The 20,498-nt window shown below is 36.8% G+C and overlaps 1 protein-coding gene across 4 annotated transcripts in view; it reads left to right on the forward strand.

Annotated features, from left to right (window-relative positions):
- Nucleotides 1-20,498, forward strand: part of RAD54B (RAD54 homolog B) — a 97,269-nt gene that overhangs the window by 22,165 nt on the left and 54,606 nt on the right. Inside the window, exons 1-3 of one of the 4 annotated variants that reach the window (XM_014788061.2) lie at nucleotides 13,909-14,680; nucleotides 18,552-18,654; nucleotide 18,694. The exons of the other annotated variants lie outside the window; for them this stretch is intronic. Of the exons in view, the coding sequence (XP_014643547.1) occupies nucleotides 14,307-14,680; nucleotides 18,552-18,654; nucleotide 18,694 (478 nt within the window). The 5' untranslated portion in view covers nucleotides 13,909-14,306. Of the gene's footprint in view, nucleotides 1-13,908; nucleotides 14,681-18,551; nucleotides 18,655-18,693; nucleotides 18,695-20,498 lie in introns of those variants that run through there. 4 annotated transcript variants of the gene reach the window in all.

The raw sequence follows: 20,498 nt of genomic DNA on the forward strand, positions 1-20,498 counted from the left end.
AACCAAGACCTGGGCACTAGGTATGCTTATTGTTATTGCAGTGTTATTGCTTTTAGCCCTTTCAGTGATAAATGCTAGGAAATATTTATATATATACTTACATGTATCTCGATGTTAAAAACCATGAGTTCTTACTAATATTCCTATTCCAATCCCCATTCAGTGCCACAGGATTCAGTCCAGTCTTTACTCTTTCCATGGTTGCAGCCCCTTCTTTGATAGTGAAGAAATTGGTTACCGTTATGCTGAATATATTTACTTATTTACTCATTTCACGTGTATATAACCAGTCTACCAAAAAGGGACCAAAATCAATAGTAAATGTTGTTGTGAAAAAGGGAGTTTGAGATTTTATATCCTTACGAAAAATGGTTACTTGAACAAAATATGGATTTTTGTCACAAAAGTTATGAGGCGTGATAAATCTTCTTTTGTTTATGTGTGACTTTATTGACTTTCTTAGCACCATCATAAAAAGGATTATTTTTATAAAATATTTGTGATTTTTTAACTTTTCCCAAGGGCCTAAAATCCTTTGATATTCAAATCAGTCTCTTTCTAAGCACTTATCATGTCAGCTTTTTGCAAAATTTGCAATTTCATTTTGCAGTTGATTATCATTATATTGTCATATGGTCTTCAAAGAGACTTTGATGTTATAGTTAAGCCTTAAAATATACTTGAATGGGAACTATTTTTTTTTAAATTTGTGATCAGTTGATTGGTGAATATTTTTTCTGTTATAATGACTCTTAATTCCTTATATAACTGTAAGGAATCAAATCCTGAATACTCAGACTCACTATATCCTTTTTTCCCATAGAAAAGTATATTAAGAATTCAGGAGGCCATCCTTTGTCCTTTATGAAGATTTGGATCAGGGAATAAGTAGGTGTCTTAATTTTGGTGGTGTGTAGAGTTGTTTCTCAGTTCAGATTATTGGACAATGTCAGGAGGCAAGTCTGCTAAAGAGGGAAAACATGGTAGGTGTATCCCTACCTTTTTTTTTTTTTTTTTTGGCTGAGGAAGATTAGCCCTGAGCTAACATCCATGCCAGTCTTCCTTCATTTTGTATGTGGGTCGCTGCCACAGCATGGCTGATGTGTGGTGTAGGTCCTCCCCCGGGATCTGAATCCGTGAACCAGGGCCACCGAAGTAGAGCATGTGGAACTTAATAACCACTATTCCATGGGGCCGTCCCCTCTCCCTACCTTTTTTAAAAACACCAGTGAACATAATTCTCTCCTAAATAATTTGCCTTTAGTTCTCAGGGTAAAGAAGGGCTTTTGAGGCAGCCTACACACTGGGACTACCTACTGGCACTATTCTTTTGAATTCCTGCCTTGGACAGAAGTGCATAAATTTGCTCAACTTTATTCTGGAATCAGGCCAGTAAAAAACATTTGGTCATTTGAATATTGACCCTCCTATATGTATCCCTTAAAGCATGTCTGAAACTACTTAGGTATTACCCAGGACCACCTCTAGGAAACTGAGTTACTGAATTCTCTCCTGAGAATAGAGCATTGCTAGCTTTTTTCCTAAGATGGGGCACTCATGGGAAAAGGCAACAATCAGATGATAATACATTTGGAGCAGTGGTTCTTAATTAACATGGATTCTAGAGGGTTGTGTGTGTGTGTGGGAGAGTGTGGTATAAGACCTAAAATCACGGCTCAATATTATGTGCTGCCTTGACATCTGGTAAAATCAAGAGGGCCTTGAATACCCTAACTGCAAGTTCCCCTCCCCACTCTGCTCCTGAGGATAACATCCTCCTTATTAAATGGATCAGGGGCAGTTTGTGCTTATCCCTGAGTAGCAGGTTTCGGTTCACTGCCAGCCACAGAATTATGTAAACAAGCCGAACCCATCCTCCTGCAGGAGCCAGGGTGCACCCCACCCTCTTGATGCTACAAAGCCTGCCTCCCACAGCCCCTGGTGGTTCACCGTGTTCCCCAGGGCAGCCTGCTTGTGGCCCTGCCTGAGTGTGGTTGTCCTCCTCCCCTGGGCTGTGAGTATATGTGACTGCTGTTGACCTCACCTGTGTAGTGTCAGGTGTCATGGGTTTGGCCATCCCCAAAACCCTAGAGCAGGAATCCCATCCTCACAACTGAGTGAATAGGAGGCAATTAAAACAGAGGAGGACATACACATGGGCAGTTTTCTAAGGAGCTTTCCTGAGTTTCTCAAAAAGTCCTGTAACTCTTGCTGTCCCTCCCCCAAGGCTAAAAAACTACTGCTGTGTAAACTTAGTGAGATGTATTCCCTAAGCTGTCTTTTGGAAAATTTCTTCCATCCCTAGCATGTAACTTGGTCTAAGACTTCCTCAGTTACCTGGATTGGATGCAGATGAGAATATTCCTATTTGAGCAGAGCTTTCATCCGGGAATCCGCTGTATGCTTTTGGGAGGGACAGTGTAGAATTACTGAAAAAATAATGGTGTTCAGCCTTTACTTTTTGGGGAGTGAACTGCCTCTTGCCTCTTCTTGAAATTGCCTCTTGCCAAATATCTTGCCTCTTATTTGAATCCTTATTTAAAAATAAATGTGGAGAAGTGGTGATTTAAGATAAAATAGGCAAACAGAATAAGCACAATGGAAAGAAAGAAAAATAACAAATTTTTTTTTATTTCACTTTAGTATGCTTTTGGTTCAAGAATTGGTTAAAATACTGCTTATATAATTGAATTTTATAGGCATGGGTAACTGGAAATTCCAGGCTTCAGGATTGACTGGTCTAATCGTTTAAAGGATGTCATTGTGAGCCCAGTTTCTTTCTGTTTTTCCCATCTGTCATCCACAGGATTGATTTCATTCTTAGACTGGCTCCCTTCAAGTTGAATGATAGATTCCCGCAACCACTGAGGCCACATTCTTCCTTTTTCTCATGTCTGTTGACATGCAGATGGTCCCTACTCATTAAATACGATTTCTTAACTTCATGCTGATATTGGGCCATTTTCCTGTGACCAGAGGGATTCCTAACCTTAGACCTAGAGTACCACGGTGAAGAACAAACCTTTTATTTGTTTCTGAGAATCATCAGTGTACCAATCAGGTACATACTCTTCATCTCCTTTCTTGAAAGTGGGAGCTATTGCACCCAGATTTCCTGGCTGCTACACAATGGGGGAGGGGTGATATGGATGTTGGTAAGCCATCCTCAATATCCACAATGTTAACTATACTGAAAAATGACTAAGAGAAAAAAATGGCTAAAATAAATATGAGTAGCTTAGCAACATTTTTAGTATACAAAATTTAACTAAAAGCCAGATTCCTGCCAACCAGCTTCTGGGGCAGAGGCTCCTTTAGCTCAAAGTATTTTTACCCCAAGGATAAGACTTGGCCAAACTGAGTTCTTAATAGGTGGCTGGGAGCTAGTCTGTGAAGATGTATGTAAATTTAGATTATATAGAGTAGGTCTGTGATTTATGTAGCATGGCTGGAGTAAATTTTATAATTTGACTCTGTGAGATAATAAAAAATAATCTATATTGTTCTTTGCCCCCACTTTCTGGCACAGTGCTCCTAAAGCCCTTGTAATTTCCTCAATGATAAGGGTACTAGGAGCATCTTATGTTCTAATATTGATTTTTGTCCCCAGGTCCTGACACAGAGTTCCTAAATCCCTTGGAATTTCCTGGGTGATAGGAATGTCTTCTTTTTTATTTTGTGAGGAAGATCAGCCCTGAGCTAACATCCATGCCAATCCTCCTCTTTTTGCTGAGGAGGACTGGCCCTGGGCTAACATCCGTGCCCATCTTCCTCCACTTTATTTGGGACGCCGCCACAGCAGGGCCTGACAAGCGGTGCGTCGGTGCGCGCCGGGATCCGAACCCTGGCCGCCAGCAGCGGAGTGCGCACTTAACCGCTATGCCACGGGGCCGGCCCCAGGAGTGTCATCTAATGAGGTGACTCTTGGTGGGTTCCTGGATGGGGGCTAGTCACCAGAAAGATCAAGCCTTGATTAGAAGCTTGGAATTTTCAGCCCCATCCCTATTCTCCACAGAGGGGAGAGGGGCTGGAAATGGAGTTAATGATCGAATATGCATATGTGATGAAGCCTCCATAAAAATGCCCAAAGTATGGGATTTGGAGAGCTTCCAGATTGGTGAACATGTGGAGATGCTGGGAGAGTGATGGCGCCCAGACGTGACGTGGAAGCTCTGCGCCTCCTCCCATATACCTTGCCCTACGCATCTCCTCCATCTGAATGTTCATCTGTATCTTTATCATATCCTTCTATAATAAACTGGTAAGCAGTAAGTAAACTGTTTTCCTGAGTTCGGTGAGTTGCTCTAGCAAATTAATTGAACTCGAGGAGGAGGTTGTAGGAACCTCTGATTTATAGCCAATTGGAAGCACAGGTGACGACCTGGACTTGCGATTGGCATCTGAAGTTGGAGGGGCGGTCTTGTGGGACTGAGTCCTTAACCTGTGGGACCTGACGCTATCTTCAGGTAGATAGCATCAGAATTGAGTTAAATTGTAGGACACCCAGCTGGTGTTGGAGAATTGCTTGGTGTGGGGAAAACCCACACATCTGGTATCAGAAGTGTTGTGAGTGTGGTAGTAGTATGCAATAGAGGAGAAATGTAGGAGGGGGACTGAATTTTTCTTTCTCAGACTCCTTCAGTTCTGTAAGGGTTTTCAGGATCCCTGAAACTTAGGTTTTGATTGTCTTGAGTGCTTAACATCGCAGAATATCATCACTAAAGCACAGTGATAAGGTATAAGCTATAAATGCTATAACTGAGAGTGATTCGTAGGACTTAGATTTACCCTAGTTTTTACCCTTACCTTTTTTGTTCAAGTCTTCCTTATATGTTGCATTGTTTTATATTGAACATAATCTTATGTGCCTGCTCAGATCCTCGAGATACCATCTACCTCCTAGACTGCCCTGCTGCTGCTGGAGACTGATCTGTTTGTTGCTTAACCTGCGCGGTAGGGCCCTACTCCGTGGTGGCCACCATCCAGCCAGGCTGACGACCCATACTCGGGGAGGGTCTGGCTCCTCCTGCCACTTCCAATCTTGGATGGAACAGCACACTACAGGGCTTAGGGGAGCACCCTGCACTTCTGTGGAGACTGGATAAGACAGTCTGGAAGCCAGTTTACTGGAGGGAAGTTTACTGGAATTTACTCTTAGTGGGATAAACTTTGACCAGTGGGAAACCAGAGACAGGAGGGAACTTGCCGGATCAATTCCTCTTTTGCCTCCATGGACTACTCTGAGGTATGGTTTCTTTTTGTAGTCTACCCGGAGATGTTCCAAGGAGAGTACCAAGTGGATGCATTTGCCCAGTGTCTTTTCATAGCTTGTTGGAAAGTGGTAGCCAGCACTTTGCTTTACATAGTTCCTTGCCTCAGTTTACGTTTTTTTCTGCCCTTGATGCCCTGTGTATCCAACTCCCAGGTAAAGTACCAGCATTCTAATCATCGCTTCAGGCTCTATTTGCCAGAGAACCTGGGCTAAGACAAAGATTAATAAGGTGTATAATCCTTATCTTTTTTTTTTTGGACTATCTCCTAAAATATAGAAATAATTTCAGTAGTCATAGTGTTCTTTTTGCCTAAAAAATAGTTTATGGAAAATAATCACCCCTACCCCACAGTTATTCCTTACTATTAAATTTAATAGATCTAATTATCTGAATTCTATTTTAGAAATTTAGCTTTGTTCAAACTTCCCACATTTTTAATGGCTAAATTATGTTAACTGCTATATTTATTTTATTTTTAAGGATAATTTTTGTACACTTTATAATTTTTAAACATAAAGAAAAGTTGCAAGAATTTTACATTAAACACCCATATATATACCCACCACCAAGATTCTGCAATAAAAATTTTACTATATTTACTTTGTTATATACCAATTCATCCATCAGTGTATCTTATTTATTACTTTTTTTTGTGACGAAGATTCGCCCTGAGCTAACATCTGTTGCCAATATTCCTCTTTTTAGCATTAAGGAATACTGTCCCTGAGCTAACACTCGTGCCAGTCTTCCTCTACTTTTTGTATATGGAACGCCACCACAGCATTGCTTGACGAGTGGTGCATAGGTCCACACCCGGGATCCGAACCCGCAAACCCTGGGCCACTGAAGCAGAGCACGCGAACTTAACCACTATGCCACCAGGCCGACCCCTATTTTACGTTTTTAAAATGAATTTTAAAGTTGCAGACATCAGTACATTTTTTCCAAAATTCTTCATGCATTCATTGAGATTAATGTTCCTAATTGTATTCTCCCAATAAAGATATCTAAAATACTACAGATAAAGCTAAACTCTTATAATTTGTACCTGTAGGAAATAGGTCTTATTAATATGAGTGTTGTGCTTCAAATCAGTGATGCCATAGAGTATATATCCACCTACAACTTGATTTTTTCATCAAGCCAGACGTTAGTTAAAGTGGTGAAAACAGATTTTATTCAGTAAGTACTGACAGTAGGGAAAGAGCTGAGCTCCATTCTGATTTGTGCAGAGGTGATTGGGCCTTTTAAAGGGACAATGAGAGAGTTGGGAGGGGGAGCAAGGAGGGGTTCAAGTAGAGTCAGGGAACTGAAAAATTACGAGTTGGTCTGTGTGAATGTGATGGGGCAACTTGTGTCTGCTAGCTAGCAGTTATCAGAGTTAGAATCCTACCTTCCCACTGAGAGTGGAAGACAGAGGTCTTCTTCCTGATGATTACATTTCAAAGGAATGACTTTCAGGTCCTTGAGAAAGACATTCCTGAGTTGTAGGAGATACACAAACATCTCAAAGGGACAGAGGAAAGATTCCCAACTGTAAACACTCTTAACAAAGGGAGTCAGGGGCCTATGGTCAGATGTTGGCTAGAAAAAACAGTAAATTATTTTGAGAGCCCTGAGCTTTTTGAGAATAGAACTCAAAGGAGGCTACGTTGTCCCAGGGATGGGCCTTTAGGGTGCTAGAAGCCGTGCTAGGGTTCATCAGGTCTCTCAGTGCAGGGATTTGGATGGAGTTGTTCTGTGCTGAGAGTTCTTTGCAGTTGTCACTAGTGTGCTTTGGAGGTTTTTATTTTCATTTTAGAACATGTAGATGTACCTCATTCTTTTAATTGCTGCAGAGTATAACCATGGTATGAATATTCATGGTTTATTTAGGATTTTTATTAAAAACAGTCCTGCAGTGCACATCCTTGTGCATGTGGTCTTATGAACATATGCAAATATTTCTCACTTGTCAGATCATAATGTGTTTGCATTACATTTTAATATGGTCTGCCAAATTGCCTTCTAAAGTGGCTCTGCCGTCATTATGTGTATGAGAGAATTTATTTCTCCACTTTCTTTAGCACATGCTATTAAACTTTTTAACTTTTGCCAGTTGAATGGGTAAAAGCTACTATGATCTTTTAACCTCCATCTCCTGATTCCTTGTGAGGTTGAGTTCTTTATATATTGGACATTTATATTTTATTCTTTAAATTCTGTTTGTGTTCTACATCCATTTTTGTTTGCATTGTTTTTCTTAGGTTGTAAGAATTATTTATAATTTAATTTTGATTATATAAGTAATACATGAATATATTTTTATAAACTTTCTAATATAGTTAAATTAAAAGTTCTTAACTGTTCCCCTCAATCTTAGTCTCCTTCCAGTAATAGCTGCTGTCATTAGTTTGTTGCCTATCCTTCTAGACCAGAGCTGTCCAATACAAATATAGTATAAATCACATATATAGGTTTTAAAATTTTCTAGTAGCCATGTTAGGAAAGTAAAAAGAAGCAGGTGTAATTAATTTTTATAATACAGTTTACTAAGTCTTTGAAAGCTGGTGTATGTTTTACATTTACAGCACATCTCAATTTAGATGCTGAATTTTTTTTTTTTTGGTGAGGAAGATTAAGCCTGTGCTAACATCTGTTGCCAATCCTCCTCTTTTTGCTGAGGAAGATTGGTCCTGGGCTAACATCCGTGCCCATTTTCCTCTACTTTATATGTGGGATGCCTGCCACAGCATGGCTTGATAAGCAGTGCATAGGTCCATGCCCGGGATCTGAACCTGCAAACTCCAGACCACCTAAGCGGAGTGCGTGAATTTAACCCTATGCCACCGGGCCGGCCCCTAGATACTGAATTTTTATTGTGAATTCTTGATCAGTATTTAGATTTCATAGTTGAAAAAATAGATTTGCATACCCAAGTTCGAAACAAAAGTTGTTCACTAGCTGAATTGAGTTTAAAAAAATTTCTGTTTATATTTGTATCTACATCGACAAAACTAATTCATCTTTTTTAGAATTGATTTGACTTGGAAGCAAAAGCATATCAGTTTCAAAAATATGTCTGTCCAAGTTAAGTAACTGTGTGTCAACTTGGTATTATTAACATTGAATTTAAAAGAGCATTGTATAAATTAAAAAGCAGCTCTAAATTTATCAATATCAACAGTGTTTTTCAAATTTATCAATATCAACAGTGTTTTTCAAATTTTTCTTGTATTTTTTGCATGCAATTTATGTAACACTCTTAATTATAATTAAAATTCTCTATTGATTCATGTTAGAAAAATGTAGAATGTCACTTACTAATTTGTATTGTTATGAAAATTTTTACATATAATTACAACATATATTCTCTTGCTTATCCAGCTAGGTCACAAATATGCTTTTCTTTTTCTTGGAGCTTCAAATTTAGTTCGTTCATATATAGTATGATATTGAGAGAAAACAGAAATTGCGTTGCTGTTTTTTTGTCTTTGATTACTGAATGTTTGGCAAGCATTCCTTTTGTTTCAAAAACAATCTTGAATTGGAGTTCACAATATAATAATTCTTTATAAAACTCTCCATGACTCAACCAATGAGCACTGGTGAAGAACAAAACAAATCATTAAATTGTGTTCTATTTCTTTTACCAGTTCCACAAACTGGCAGTGACTCGTAGTATTTGCATACATATTCCAAGTTGTTTTAACAGCTATATTCATGACACATTTCTGCTTCAGAAAATTGACCACAATATTTTAATAATGTATGTGGAACAAAGTAATAAATGAAACATTCATTTCTTGTTTTAAAATTTCAGTAAATCCAGATTTTTACCTAACTTACAAAGCACCATCTATTGTGGTAGAACTATTTTTTTTTTCTATTTCTAGCTGAAATTCTTTGACAGATACAGAAGATTCAAAAATATCTCGGCCATGAGTTCATATATATATTTGGGTTGGAAGATGAATTGATAGCTTTTTTTGTAAATTTGGAAATCCTTTGAGATAAAATGTGATCTAAGTATTAATAGTGCAATGTCTGTTATGTTGTACAACTTATTTAAATCTAAACAAAAGTACTTGTGGGGGCTGGCCCCGTGGCTTAGCGGTTAAGTGTGCGCTCTCCGCTACTGGCGGCCCGGGTTTGGATCCCGGGTGCACACCGACACACCGCTTCTCCGGCCACGCTGAGGCCGCGTCCCACATACAGCAACTAGAAGGATGTGCAACTATGACATACAACTATCTACTGGGGCTTCGGGGGAAGGAAAAAAAAAAAAAAAAAGGAGGAGGATTGGCAATAGATGTTAGCGAAGAGCTGGTCTTCCTCAGCAAAAAAGAGGAGGATTAGCATGGATGTTAGCTCAGGGCTGATCTTCCTCACAAAAAAAAAAAAAAAAAGAAAAGTGCTTGTGGGGGCTGGCCCCGTGGCTTAGCGGTTAAGTGTGTGCACTCCGCTACTGGCAGCCCGGGTTTGGATCCCGGGTGCGCACCGACACACCGCTTCTCCAGCCATGCTGAGGCCACGTCCCACATACAGCAACTAGAAGGATGTGCAACTATGACATACAACTATCTACTGGGACTTTGGGGGGAAAAGAAAGGACAAGGATTGGCAATAGATGTTAGCTCAGAGCCAGTCTACCTCAGCAAAAAGACGAGGATTAGCATGGATGTTAGCTCAGGGCTGATCTCCCTCACACACACACAAAAAAAGTACTTGTGATTTTTTAAATTGTTGAATCAATTGATGTTAGGTCTTAGGTCTTGTATTCTCTAGGCAGTTGTGGGTTGCTTAATTGAAGGTGTTTCTTTTTTAAAATATATCTTTTAAAATCTTTTTTCCATAATTTTCTAATAAAATTTCCATAACTGAAATAATATACTTTTTTATTATCTCTCTGTCTAAAAATGGTTTTCTTTTTTTGTGTAAGAAACCAAGCCATTTTATAGCTGGCCAAAGTTACAAGCTCATGGGCCGGCCCTGTGGCTTGGTGGTTAAGTGCGCGCGCTGCGATGCTGTGGCCCGGGTTCGGATCCCGGGTGTGCATCGAGGCACCACTTCTCCGTCCATCCTGAGGCCGAGTCCCACATACAGCAACTAGAAGGATGTGCAGCTATGACATACAACTATCTACTGGGGCTGTGGGGGGAAAAAATAAAATAAATAAAATCTTAAAAAAAAAAAAAAAGTTACAAGCTCAGACATGTTACATATTATTTAAAAATATTTCTTGATATTTAATTCTGATTTGAGGTAACTAAACTTCATCAATTCTTGTTTGTAGAGAGAACTTCTTGTCATATTTGCTATGTGTTTGTTGACAATGTCTCTTAATATTGTCTTTAAAATTTTTTATGCAATAAACAGCTTATTCTTGTTCTGCTCTAGCAAATTGCATTTGGTGTTCATTGTGAAATTTGCAATATGCCTGATTCCAGTCTCTTTTTTCTTTACTGTTCCAGTAAGGGTAGTACTAGCTTCTACATCTCCTCTTGATTCTGCGTCAGTAGTATACTTTTTTTTTTGATGAGGAGATCAGCCCTGAGCTAACATCTGCCAATCCTCCTCTTTGTGCTGAGGAAGACTGGCCCTGGGCTAACATCTGTGCCCATCTTCCTCCACTTTATATGGGACGCCGCCACAGCATGTCTTGCCAAGCGGTGCGTCGGTGTGCGTCCGGGATCCGAACTGGCAAATCCCAGGCTGCCACAGCAGAGCGTGCGCACTTAACCACTTGCGCCACCGGCCCAGGCCCTGCTTTTTTTTTTAATTAAAAAATGTGCGCATTCTTATTTTTTTAGCTAGAAAAATAATTTAATTATAATTAAAACAGTAATAAATATTTCAGATTAATCAATTACATTTTACACAGGGTAACAGTGTAATTTGTGTGTCTGCATAAAATATCCAAACAAATCATTAAATGTTATATCAGTGCATAGAAAAAAAATCTTTTAAAATGGAATCAGTTTGTTAAGACTGACTACACTGGTGATATGATTATGTGTAGCATCAAAGAAAAATTGCGTTGGACAAATTAAAAGGGCAAGAAGACTTGACTCAAGACTGTTGCAATAGGGGAGAGAGGTTGAACTCAACTCCCAATACAGTTGGCACTTACAGTGCCCATGGGCAGGGTAAGGGAGTCCGTGGGTGAAAAATTACTGAGGGGAACTTGGGTAGGTATCAAGGGTTGGGGATGCTCCATAAACTGGTTAAGCAGGATTCTTGCCAACTTTGGGCCTGGCAGGCCTCCAAGGCCAAGGCCTAGTTGAGAAGAGGGCTCAGAGGAGCATGGCTAAAGTTTGGTCAAAGGGGGAGTTCTTGTCAGTAATATTAGAAACAGTAGTATCATATGTGATGAAAGGGTGAAGTAAAATGTCATCCTACCAAACAATAAAGTTGTGTTTAATGGAAGAATATGCTGCTTCAGTTTAAAAATTTTTAATTTAAATTAAAATTCAATAAAATTTGAAATTCAGTTCCTCAGTCCCCTTAACCACATTTAAAATGCTCATTGGCCACATGTGGTTCATGGCTACTGTATTGGACAGTGGCGTTCTAGATGTTTTTAGAGTGCATTTTCATACATATTTATGTACCTACATTCTGGACCTACATGTATATTTTCCTACAGAAATATTTAGCTTTGGGTGTTTTTGGTAAGCATAATGGAATTATATTGTATGTATTTTTGTTTTACGTGCTCTTTTTACTTACCATATGTTTTGGAGCTTGTTCTATGTCAATACATAGAAATCTGCCTCTTTCATTTTAATGCTGCCAGAGTAGACCACAGTATGGATGTACTCTAGTGATTTTAACTTGTCCCCAACTGATGTGATCTTAGATTGCTTCCAGTACTATGTAACTACGAAGAATGCTCTGTTGCTCCTTGTGTCTGAGTGTTTTTCTAAGGTATGTTCTGAGAAGTAAAATTACTGCAATTTTAGGTTTTACACATGTAAATATTAATAGATGACTCTCAGATTACCACCCAAAATGCCATCTTACTGTCCCATCAACAGTACAGAAGAGTACTCTTTACCCTGCATCCTCATCTACTCCTGACATTTTCAATCTTTAAGAATTTTGCTGATCTTATGGATGAAAATTATTTTTAGTATACATTTCCTTGATAGTGAGATTGAGTGGTCTTTCATATTTTTATTAGTATTTCATTTCTTAATACAATACCTATATTTCGTCCAAAAATAACAAAATATTATCTAAAGACAGTATATGTCCTATGTTCTTGCTTTCCTTTGAGTTCCTGTGGTCAGGTTGTAGGGGCAGGTCAATTTTCAGTTTGCATCTTTATGGACAAGAATTGTTTGCATTACTGTTTTCTACAATTACTGAGCAATAAAACTACTCAAAGACAATGAAAGGCTAGGACTACTAAAGAATCGGATTACCCAGGGGGGTATACCAGACAACATTCCATAGAACACCCAGCACTTTTTCGCTTTTTTTCCTGACAGATAACCCATTTAAACCTTCTAGCACATTGTCTGGCTCATAGTGAAAAGAATGAAAAACAAGGCATTTTTGTAGAACTACAGTTCCCTTGATAGGGGCTGTATCTAGATTCACCTTTGTTTTCCTTGGAGCATTTTTAATGGGTGTTACTAATTGTCTATTTGAATGGAACTGTGTTCAAGTATGTTCCAATTCATTCTCCTGTCTGGAGAAACATGTATATTAGGAGAAATAGGCTTATTTTGCCTACATTGTTATTTATCATGTTTTCAGACAGGGATTAGAAAATATATTCTGAGCACGCAAATTGGTGGCCTTGCAAATAGCTTGACTAGCTGTTCACTTTCATAGTCCAAATTATGTGAATATAGGTAAATAAAAATTTTTCTGGGGCTGGCCAGGTGGTGTGGCGTGGTGGTTAAGTGTGCACGCTCTGCGTCGGGGGCTCTGGGTTCCCGGGTTTGGATCCGGGCTCGCACGCGCGCACCGCTTGTCAAGCCATGCTGTGGCAGCGTCCCATATAAAGTGGAGGAAGATGGGCACGGGTGGTAGCCCAGGGCCAGTCTTCCTCAGCAAAAAGAGGAGGATTGGTGACAGATGTTAGCTCAGGGGCTGATCTTCCTCACACACACACACACACACACACACACAAAATTTTCTCTATAATAATAGCAAATGCGATTTTGTTGTGTGCGGTGTTAAGGCGTGATTATACTGTTCTCACTGTGAATAGTGTTTTTTTACACACGATAAAGCAGGCTAGCATATTCACATACGTTACAGCTAGAATAATCCATTGCCTTAAAAACATAATTTTTATCTTCCTAGATTTAGTGTTCAAGAAAAATTTCTTCTTAAGTAACTGAAAAAAATGCTCAGTGGCTCCTGTAGACTGTAAAATGAAGGAGAAGCTTAGCTTTACTGTGAAGTCTGAGTCTGGGTGTAACCTAACTAGCTAGAGGATATGCAATTCCTGATTGACAGCAGGACCAGCATTATGCAGATTTTGTAAGAGAGAACAGCAGCTCAGAAACAGTGATTAGAGGCTCTGTTAGGAATCTACATTCATCACTCATATCTTTAGTTTTTCATTTTTCTGTCTACTGGATTTGTAAACAAATAGCACAAAACAGTTCCTTTTTTGTTTTTATTAAAGTGATACTGCAGTGCAGTTTCAGTCTATCAGCTAGGCATACATTTGTGGAAATTCGGCATTCTCACTAAATTAGCTAATTTTTAGCTGTGTTCCATGCTTATCTCTAGACTTGTGTGTATTAAATCCTCTCTCGAGCTGTTCTCTTTATACACAAGTGTGTTTGCTTGTGCCTTCCTGTCTTCTTCAGTGAGAAGCTTTATGTAGGTCAGGCTTGGCTTAAGCAGATTTCCTGAACCTGCGTCAGCTTAAGCTGGAGGAATTTTAATAAACCCTCCCCGTAGGCGTGGGCCTAAATGAGGCTAGCCTAGTTAAGCCTGATCTTTTTTCTGTTTGTGAAAAGAGCTGACAAGAGCTGAAGGCTGCATGGTGGTTTCAGAAACTGCCTACTTAATTTGAAAATAACAATGGTAGGAAAGGCTAGATCTTCCAATTTTACCTTATCTGAAAAGCTTGATTTGCTAAAGCTTGTGAAGCCATATGTTAAAATTCTCGAAGAACACACTAATAAACATTCAGTAATAGTGGAAAAGAATAGATGTTGGGATATCATAGCAGTTAACTATAATGCAATTGGAGTAGACCGTCCTCCTCGAACAGCGCAGGGCCTACGCACCCTTTACAAAAGGCTCAAAGAATATGCCAAACAGGAGCTATTGCAGCAAAAAGAGACCCAATCAGATTTTAAAAGCAATATTTCTGAGCCAACCAAGAAAGTTATGGAGATGATTCCCCAGATTTCCAGTTTTTGCCTGGTAAGAGACAGGAACCACATACAAAGGTAAGCTTTATTTTATTTTGTTGTGGAAAATGATGGCGCCTCCTATCTATTGGGCTCTGGCTTAGTGGTGATACAGATATGCATAGTAAGCATCCCCACTACGGGAGCAATGAATAGTGTCTTTGTTTTGCATTCTTAAAAAAGAAAAGTGAGGCTATAAGGAATTTTTCTGCTGCATTTGATTTAAGCCACTTTTTATTGTCTTCCCCTCCCCCTTTCCTCCCTCTGTAGTTTCTAAAAAGTAAAGGTTAGAGAGGAATAAAGGGATGAAATTTGTGACATCACCTCATAAACTTTTAAAGCTTTAAAATTAAATTGCTTAATTAGCTTCTGAGAGATACATTTTTCTTATTTCATTTAAGATTACATTTCATTGGGATTTTCAATTTTATGTAAAGTTAGCAGTTTCGGGAGAAATGGAACTCTTGCTTTTTTATGAATTGTCGCTGTCTACACTCATAGAATATTAATTGAACTAAAAACCTAAATCAATAATTAAGTAAACTTATTAATGGCATGCTTGTATATATTAAGACAGTTTAAATTATTTTTCTAACATATTCAAAATAAAAAAGATAAACACAAGTAAAGAAGTTCATGCCTAATTAAGGATTCAGATTACTTAAAAAAATTAAAAGTTTTTGTTGTTTTTATTCATTAATGGTCTAGTTTCACTTTGATCTTGGGTTATACAGGAAAGGGTAAGCTCTCCCATACTGTTTTGCAAGGATATCAAACTATGAATTTTAATATATCAATAAGAGCAACTGGGTTCTTATAGGGTTAGAAACAGTTTTTTGGTTAAATTTGTGCTTTACATAACTACTTGCCTGGAAATCTTCAATACTATTATCTTACTACTAATTCAAATTTTAACCCTGGCAAAAGATAAAAATGGCAGCTACATTCTTCTGAACCATTTAGGGTAGTTTAAACAAATTGCAAACTCCTTGTTAACTGAGGGACCTTTCAAACAAAGCTTTACAATATGCTTTCCTATTGGTGGAAGAGGCATTACACAAGCAGAATTATTGACTACCTGCGAAATCCCTTTGAAGTTAGGAGAGAAACAGGAAAAAAACCTTTTTAGCCAAACATATTTTTTTTTTTGGATAATTTACTAGGATAATATTTTTGAGCTCAGCTTCTTACCATATACTGCTTATTTCTAGTTGATAGCAGAATAAAAAATATCACCAGTGGGACATGGGTACACAGTGTATTAATTCATGGGGGTCACTGCTTAAAATGTGTACTGTGGTGACAAATGATTAAATCGTAATATGCTGGATGTCCAAAAAAACTCCACAGTAAAACTTTTGTACTGTGCTATTTATTAAAAGATTTTCCCTCTTCAAATCATAAAGAACAGTGACTTTTGCAGTGCAGTTGTAAAACTACCTTTTGGATATTATAGACTTTTATAATTTGAAAACTACACATAGAAACTGTAGTTTTACTAAGTTTTATATTTTAAAAATACAGTGAATATAGATGAGAAATAATATATAATATACAAGTACCTGTTTATTTTTTAACCATTTGTGTGTATATCTATACACACACATGCACACACACATACATATGTAGAACATACACACAATCTTTTTGGGACACCAATGTTTCTCTGATAAAATGAGTTAATTGATTTATATATTTCTATATCTACTATTTAAACAATAACTATTTTTCAGATTTAAAAGGGAAGAATATCAGAAATATGCCACTTAAATATGCCACTTACTTATGTTAGTGTGTCTGCACTGCCACTTTATCTATCTTAGCTTTTTCATTTAATATATTTATATATTTAATGTACTTATTTGATTGACATCATCTTGAATCTTAGTTATCTCTGAAATTGATAATTAGTCTATAATCTTAATTATGCTTCTATATAGAGATGCCTGTTAATCTCAGCAAACTTTCCATTCTTAATAAGCAAAATATTACTGCTTATATTATTTAACGTATTTAACAATATACACCTGTTTTTTAAGGCTGTTTCTACAACTCACATTGATTTATGTCTTTATTTTTATTTCTCTCTACTATCAGATTATATTTTGTGTTTTTGTAACCTATTTGATCCTCCAAGTTCATATTCATAAATTTTAGAAGTCCTTTTCTGTTTATCATTTTTGTGACCTTCTCTAAAACATTTTTTTTACTTTGTTATGCCTTATTTGTAATGTTTTAACTAAAATGGAATAGAATATTCCAGAAATAAGGCATATTTTTAATTTACATGGGAGTATAATGTCTGTGTTTAATTGTGAGTCTTATACTCTATTATATATACTGATTTGGAATAGTAATTATGTAGATTTTTAAAAACTTAATTTTCATCTGTAGTTTTAACCTTTTCCCATTCCAGGTTTTAGAGGTGTTAATAAAAGCAAATCTTACTAATTTGAATTACATTTATAATCCATTGTTTTGCTTTTGAAAATCATAAAATGAAAAAAAAAGACAATGAAAATGAAGGAATTTATATAATCTACAAATAGATTTTTCATTACATAGTATATAATTATTTCATTTGTATCAGTTGGACAAATATGTGTTATTTCTGGCAATTTATTGCCATTACTGACATATGGAGAGTTGCAGTTTTTTTCCTAATGTTCTATTTGAACTTGTTCCAGCATTTTAATCATCCAATATAGTAGAATATAGTCCTATGTTACCTATTTATCATTTGTAAAATGTTCTCTAAATAATGTCAAGTATAGCATATTTCCATTAATGTTCCAATAATTTCTTTCCCCTCTATAACTTTTATTTTTAAGTTAGATAGAAGCATAAATTAAAAAAAAAAAACCTCAAGAAACAAGATTGTATATTCTTAATTAACAGCATCATGTTATACATGAAATTATTTAAAAAAAACCAGTGGAATTTTAAGGTACATTGTGTTTATATGTTATAACAGATTTTATTATGTCAAAGTTTAAATTATGCTAAAACTGAAGTTGCTTCTAATAGGAATGCACATTTTATGAAAATTACGTGTAAATTTAATAAACTTTCAATACATTGTTTAGGGGCCATTTAAAAACATTGCATTAAAAAACTATTTCATCTCTTTAATCATTCAGCATATGGTGAGCACCCACTAGGTTCCAAGTGTAGTCTTATGCCAGGTGCTGGGGATACAGTGGTGGATATAAACCCTTGCCATTGTGAACTTTACATGACCAGTGGTTGAAAGACTCAAAGAGCAACTTGAGTCGTGTGGTTTAGGATAGGTAAAGGGGAAACACCATTGCATTTAAAATTGCATAGTTAGGATAACCCCCTGATAGTCGGGCATACCCAAAGCCATACAAAATCTTGATTTTTTTTTTTTTTTGGACAAATAACAGAAATCAATACCTCCTGTAGATGGCCTTCCACTGTCCTCCTAGAAGTCATGGGCCTTGGTAATTTTTAGATCAATCCAGGAGAGCAGAAGCAGGAGGTCTAGGGCTAAGGTGTGGTGGTAGCAAGGCTTAGAATGCATTCAATGACCCTTTACACCATTTAAGAACCTCAGGCTTGTAGGGACAATTGGTGTCTCTTTGAGAGAGTTAACAATACCTTTTCTTTTCTATTTCTCTCATTGGCCTTCTGTAGTATTTGTAATTTCCTGTCCTTTTAACAGCCCAGTTTTAAAGTTAAGGATGGGAGAGAGCTATATGTATATATTATTAAAATCCCAACCCTAGTCACTTTATTATTCTGAGGGTTAAAATATTTTTTGTTTCATAATTTTCTTTATAGCTTTAATGTTTGATAATTTAGTGTATATTAAATATGAAATTATGCTATAAATATACTGTTGTCTTCATGTGATTTATATTTTATAATGCTTTTTTGTGTGCTGTAGTGCAAACTTGGATGAGGAAGCACAGGCTGGTACAAGTTCACTTCAGGTAATGTTGGATCACCGTCCAGTTGCTATTACAGTGGAGGTGAAGCAAGAAGAAGACGTTAAGCCCCCTCCTCCACTGGTTTTAAATTCTCGTCAGAGTGATACTTTAGAGCAAAGAGAAGAACATGAATTAGTACATGTTATGGAAAGATCTTTGTCACCGTCACTTTCCTCTGTTGATATGAGAATGACATCGTCTCCGTCTTCTATCCCAAGGAGAGATGATTTTTTTCAGCATGAGAGTGGAGAACACTTTAGGTCACAATTAGGGTATGATCCTCAGATTCTGCAAATGCTGAAAGAGGAGCATCAGATAATTTTAGAAAATCAAAAAAATTTTGGATTATATGTTCAGGAGAAGAGGGACGGATTGAAAAGAAGGCAGCAGCTAGAGGAAGAGCTGCTAAGAGCAAAAATTGAAGTGGAGAAGCTGAAAGCAATTCGCTTACGGCATGATCTGCCTGAACGTAATAGTCTCTAAAATTTTTTTTCAGTCTTGCAATTTGATAATTTTAATTTGGCCAAATTACTTTCATTTGGGAATATCCTAAAGCAGAATACATATTCTTAAAAAATGTTGTTTATCTCTATTATGAAAAAACCTTTTTTGACACAATTTTCTAATTTTTTAATTTTGTTTTGAAATATCTTGATTGGCATGGTTATGTATTTTTGTCTTCACCCAATTTTTTTTCTAACTTTAATTATTGGCCTTACAAAAAATGTTTTATTTTGATCGTTAAAATATAACATACATAAATACATATACAAACGTACATATTCCTTCAAAGTTTTGAGTCTTCAACATTTTTAATTAGAGCTTTGAAAGCTGTAGTTCAAGGTTTTTAAGTTGGTCTGATTTAGAAGCAATACTAGCCCAATAGAAGCTCGTCTTTATGACATTGATTTTTATGCTTTCATTTTTTGAAGGAGTAAGTTCTAGGATTTTAGAGACAGAAGGTATTTGGAGAACACTGTCCTGCCTCTTCAATTTAGAGGTAATGAAACTGAGGTCCAGGGAGACCTCAGTGACTGACTTGATGTAACATAGCTATTTATGGCAGAGCCAGGACCAGCACTCAGTTTTTGTTTCTCTGTAATTTTTCCCCCTGCTATTCCACAGAGGTAAAAATTCATTAAAATATCCTACATGTTAAAAAATCAGAAGCATTTATTTCATTAAAATTTCTTTTAAAGATTGGTGGGCTATGAAATCAGGGGAATTGATCGATTACCCCCATCCTCCTTCCCTTTTTTGTCCAGCAAAATAAAATATTCTATTGGAGCTATTATATATTTTAGTTGTAAGATTTAATATGTCTTAATTCATTTTAAATGTTTTATTCTGAAAAAGATTTCTTTCACAGTAAAAATCCCAGTAAAAACTTTAATGAACAAAATTAAAATTTTACTTAGAGTAAAAATAACAAAAAAATCATGTTTATAATTTATGATATAATCTATATAATCTTTTATTTTTTTTGTAAATATTAGTATTTTAGTATTTGTGGAAATAAAACCTTGATTCTTAAAGCACACATATTAAATTTATGTTAAATCTTGATATGTATATTACTTAAGGATTTCTATTTTTGCTGGAACTTTGTTGAGGAAGAATTTTTAAGCTAAGTTTTAGAATGGGGTAGGTCGAATTGCAGCAGGTTAGGGGAGAAAGGATGTTCAAGTCCGAGTGAGCAGCGTGAAAACAGGCATAGAGAATGGGGAAGAGTGCATCAGAGTGTGCAAGCACAAATACAGTGCTGAGCCAGGTGATTTTAAGTGAGTGTAGAGAGGGCCAGTTAGGGCTGTGATAACCTGGACTAGGACATCTCCCTTGACTAAATGGGGAAGCTACTGTTTAGCTCCAGCAGAATTTTTACATGCAAGAATAAGCCAGAAATC

The sequence above is a fragment of the Ceratotherium simum genome, chromosome 23 (genome assembly GCF_057802395.1).
Source record: "Ceratotherium simum simum isolate JZ-2026a chromosome 23, ASM5780239v1, whole genome shotgun sequence".
NCBI classification, from domain to species: domain Eukaryota; kingdom Metazoa; phylum Chordata; class Mammalia; order Perissodactyla; family Rhinocerotidae; genus Ceratotherium; species Ceratotherium simum.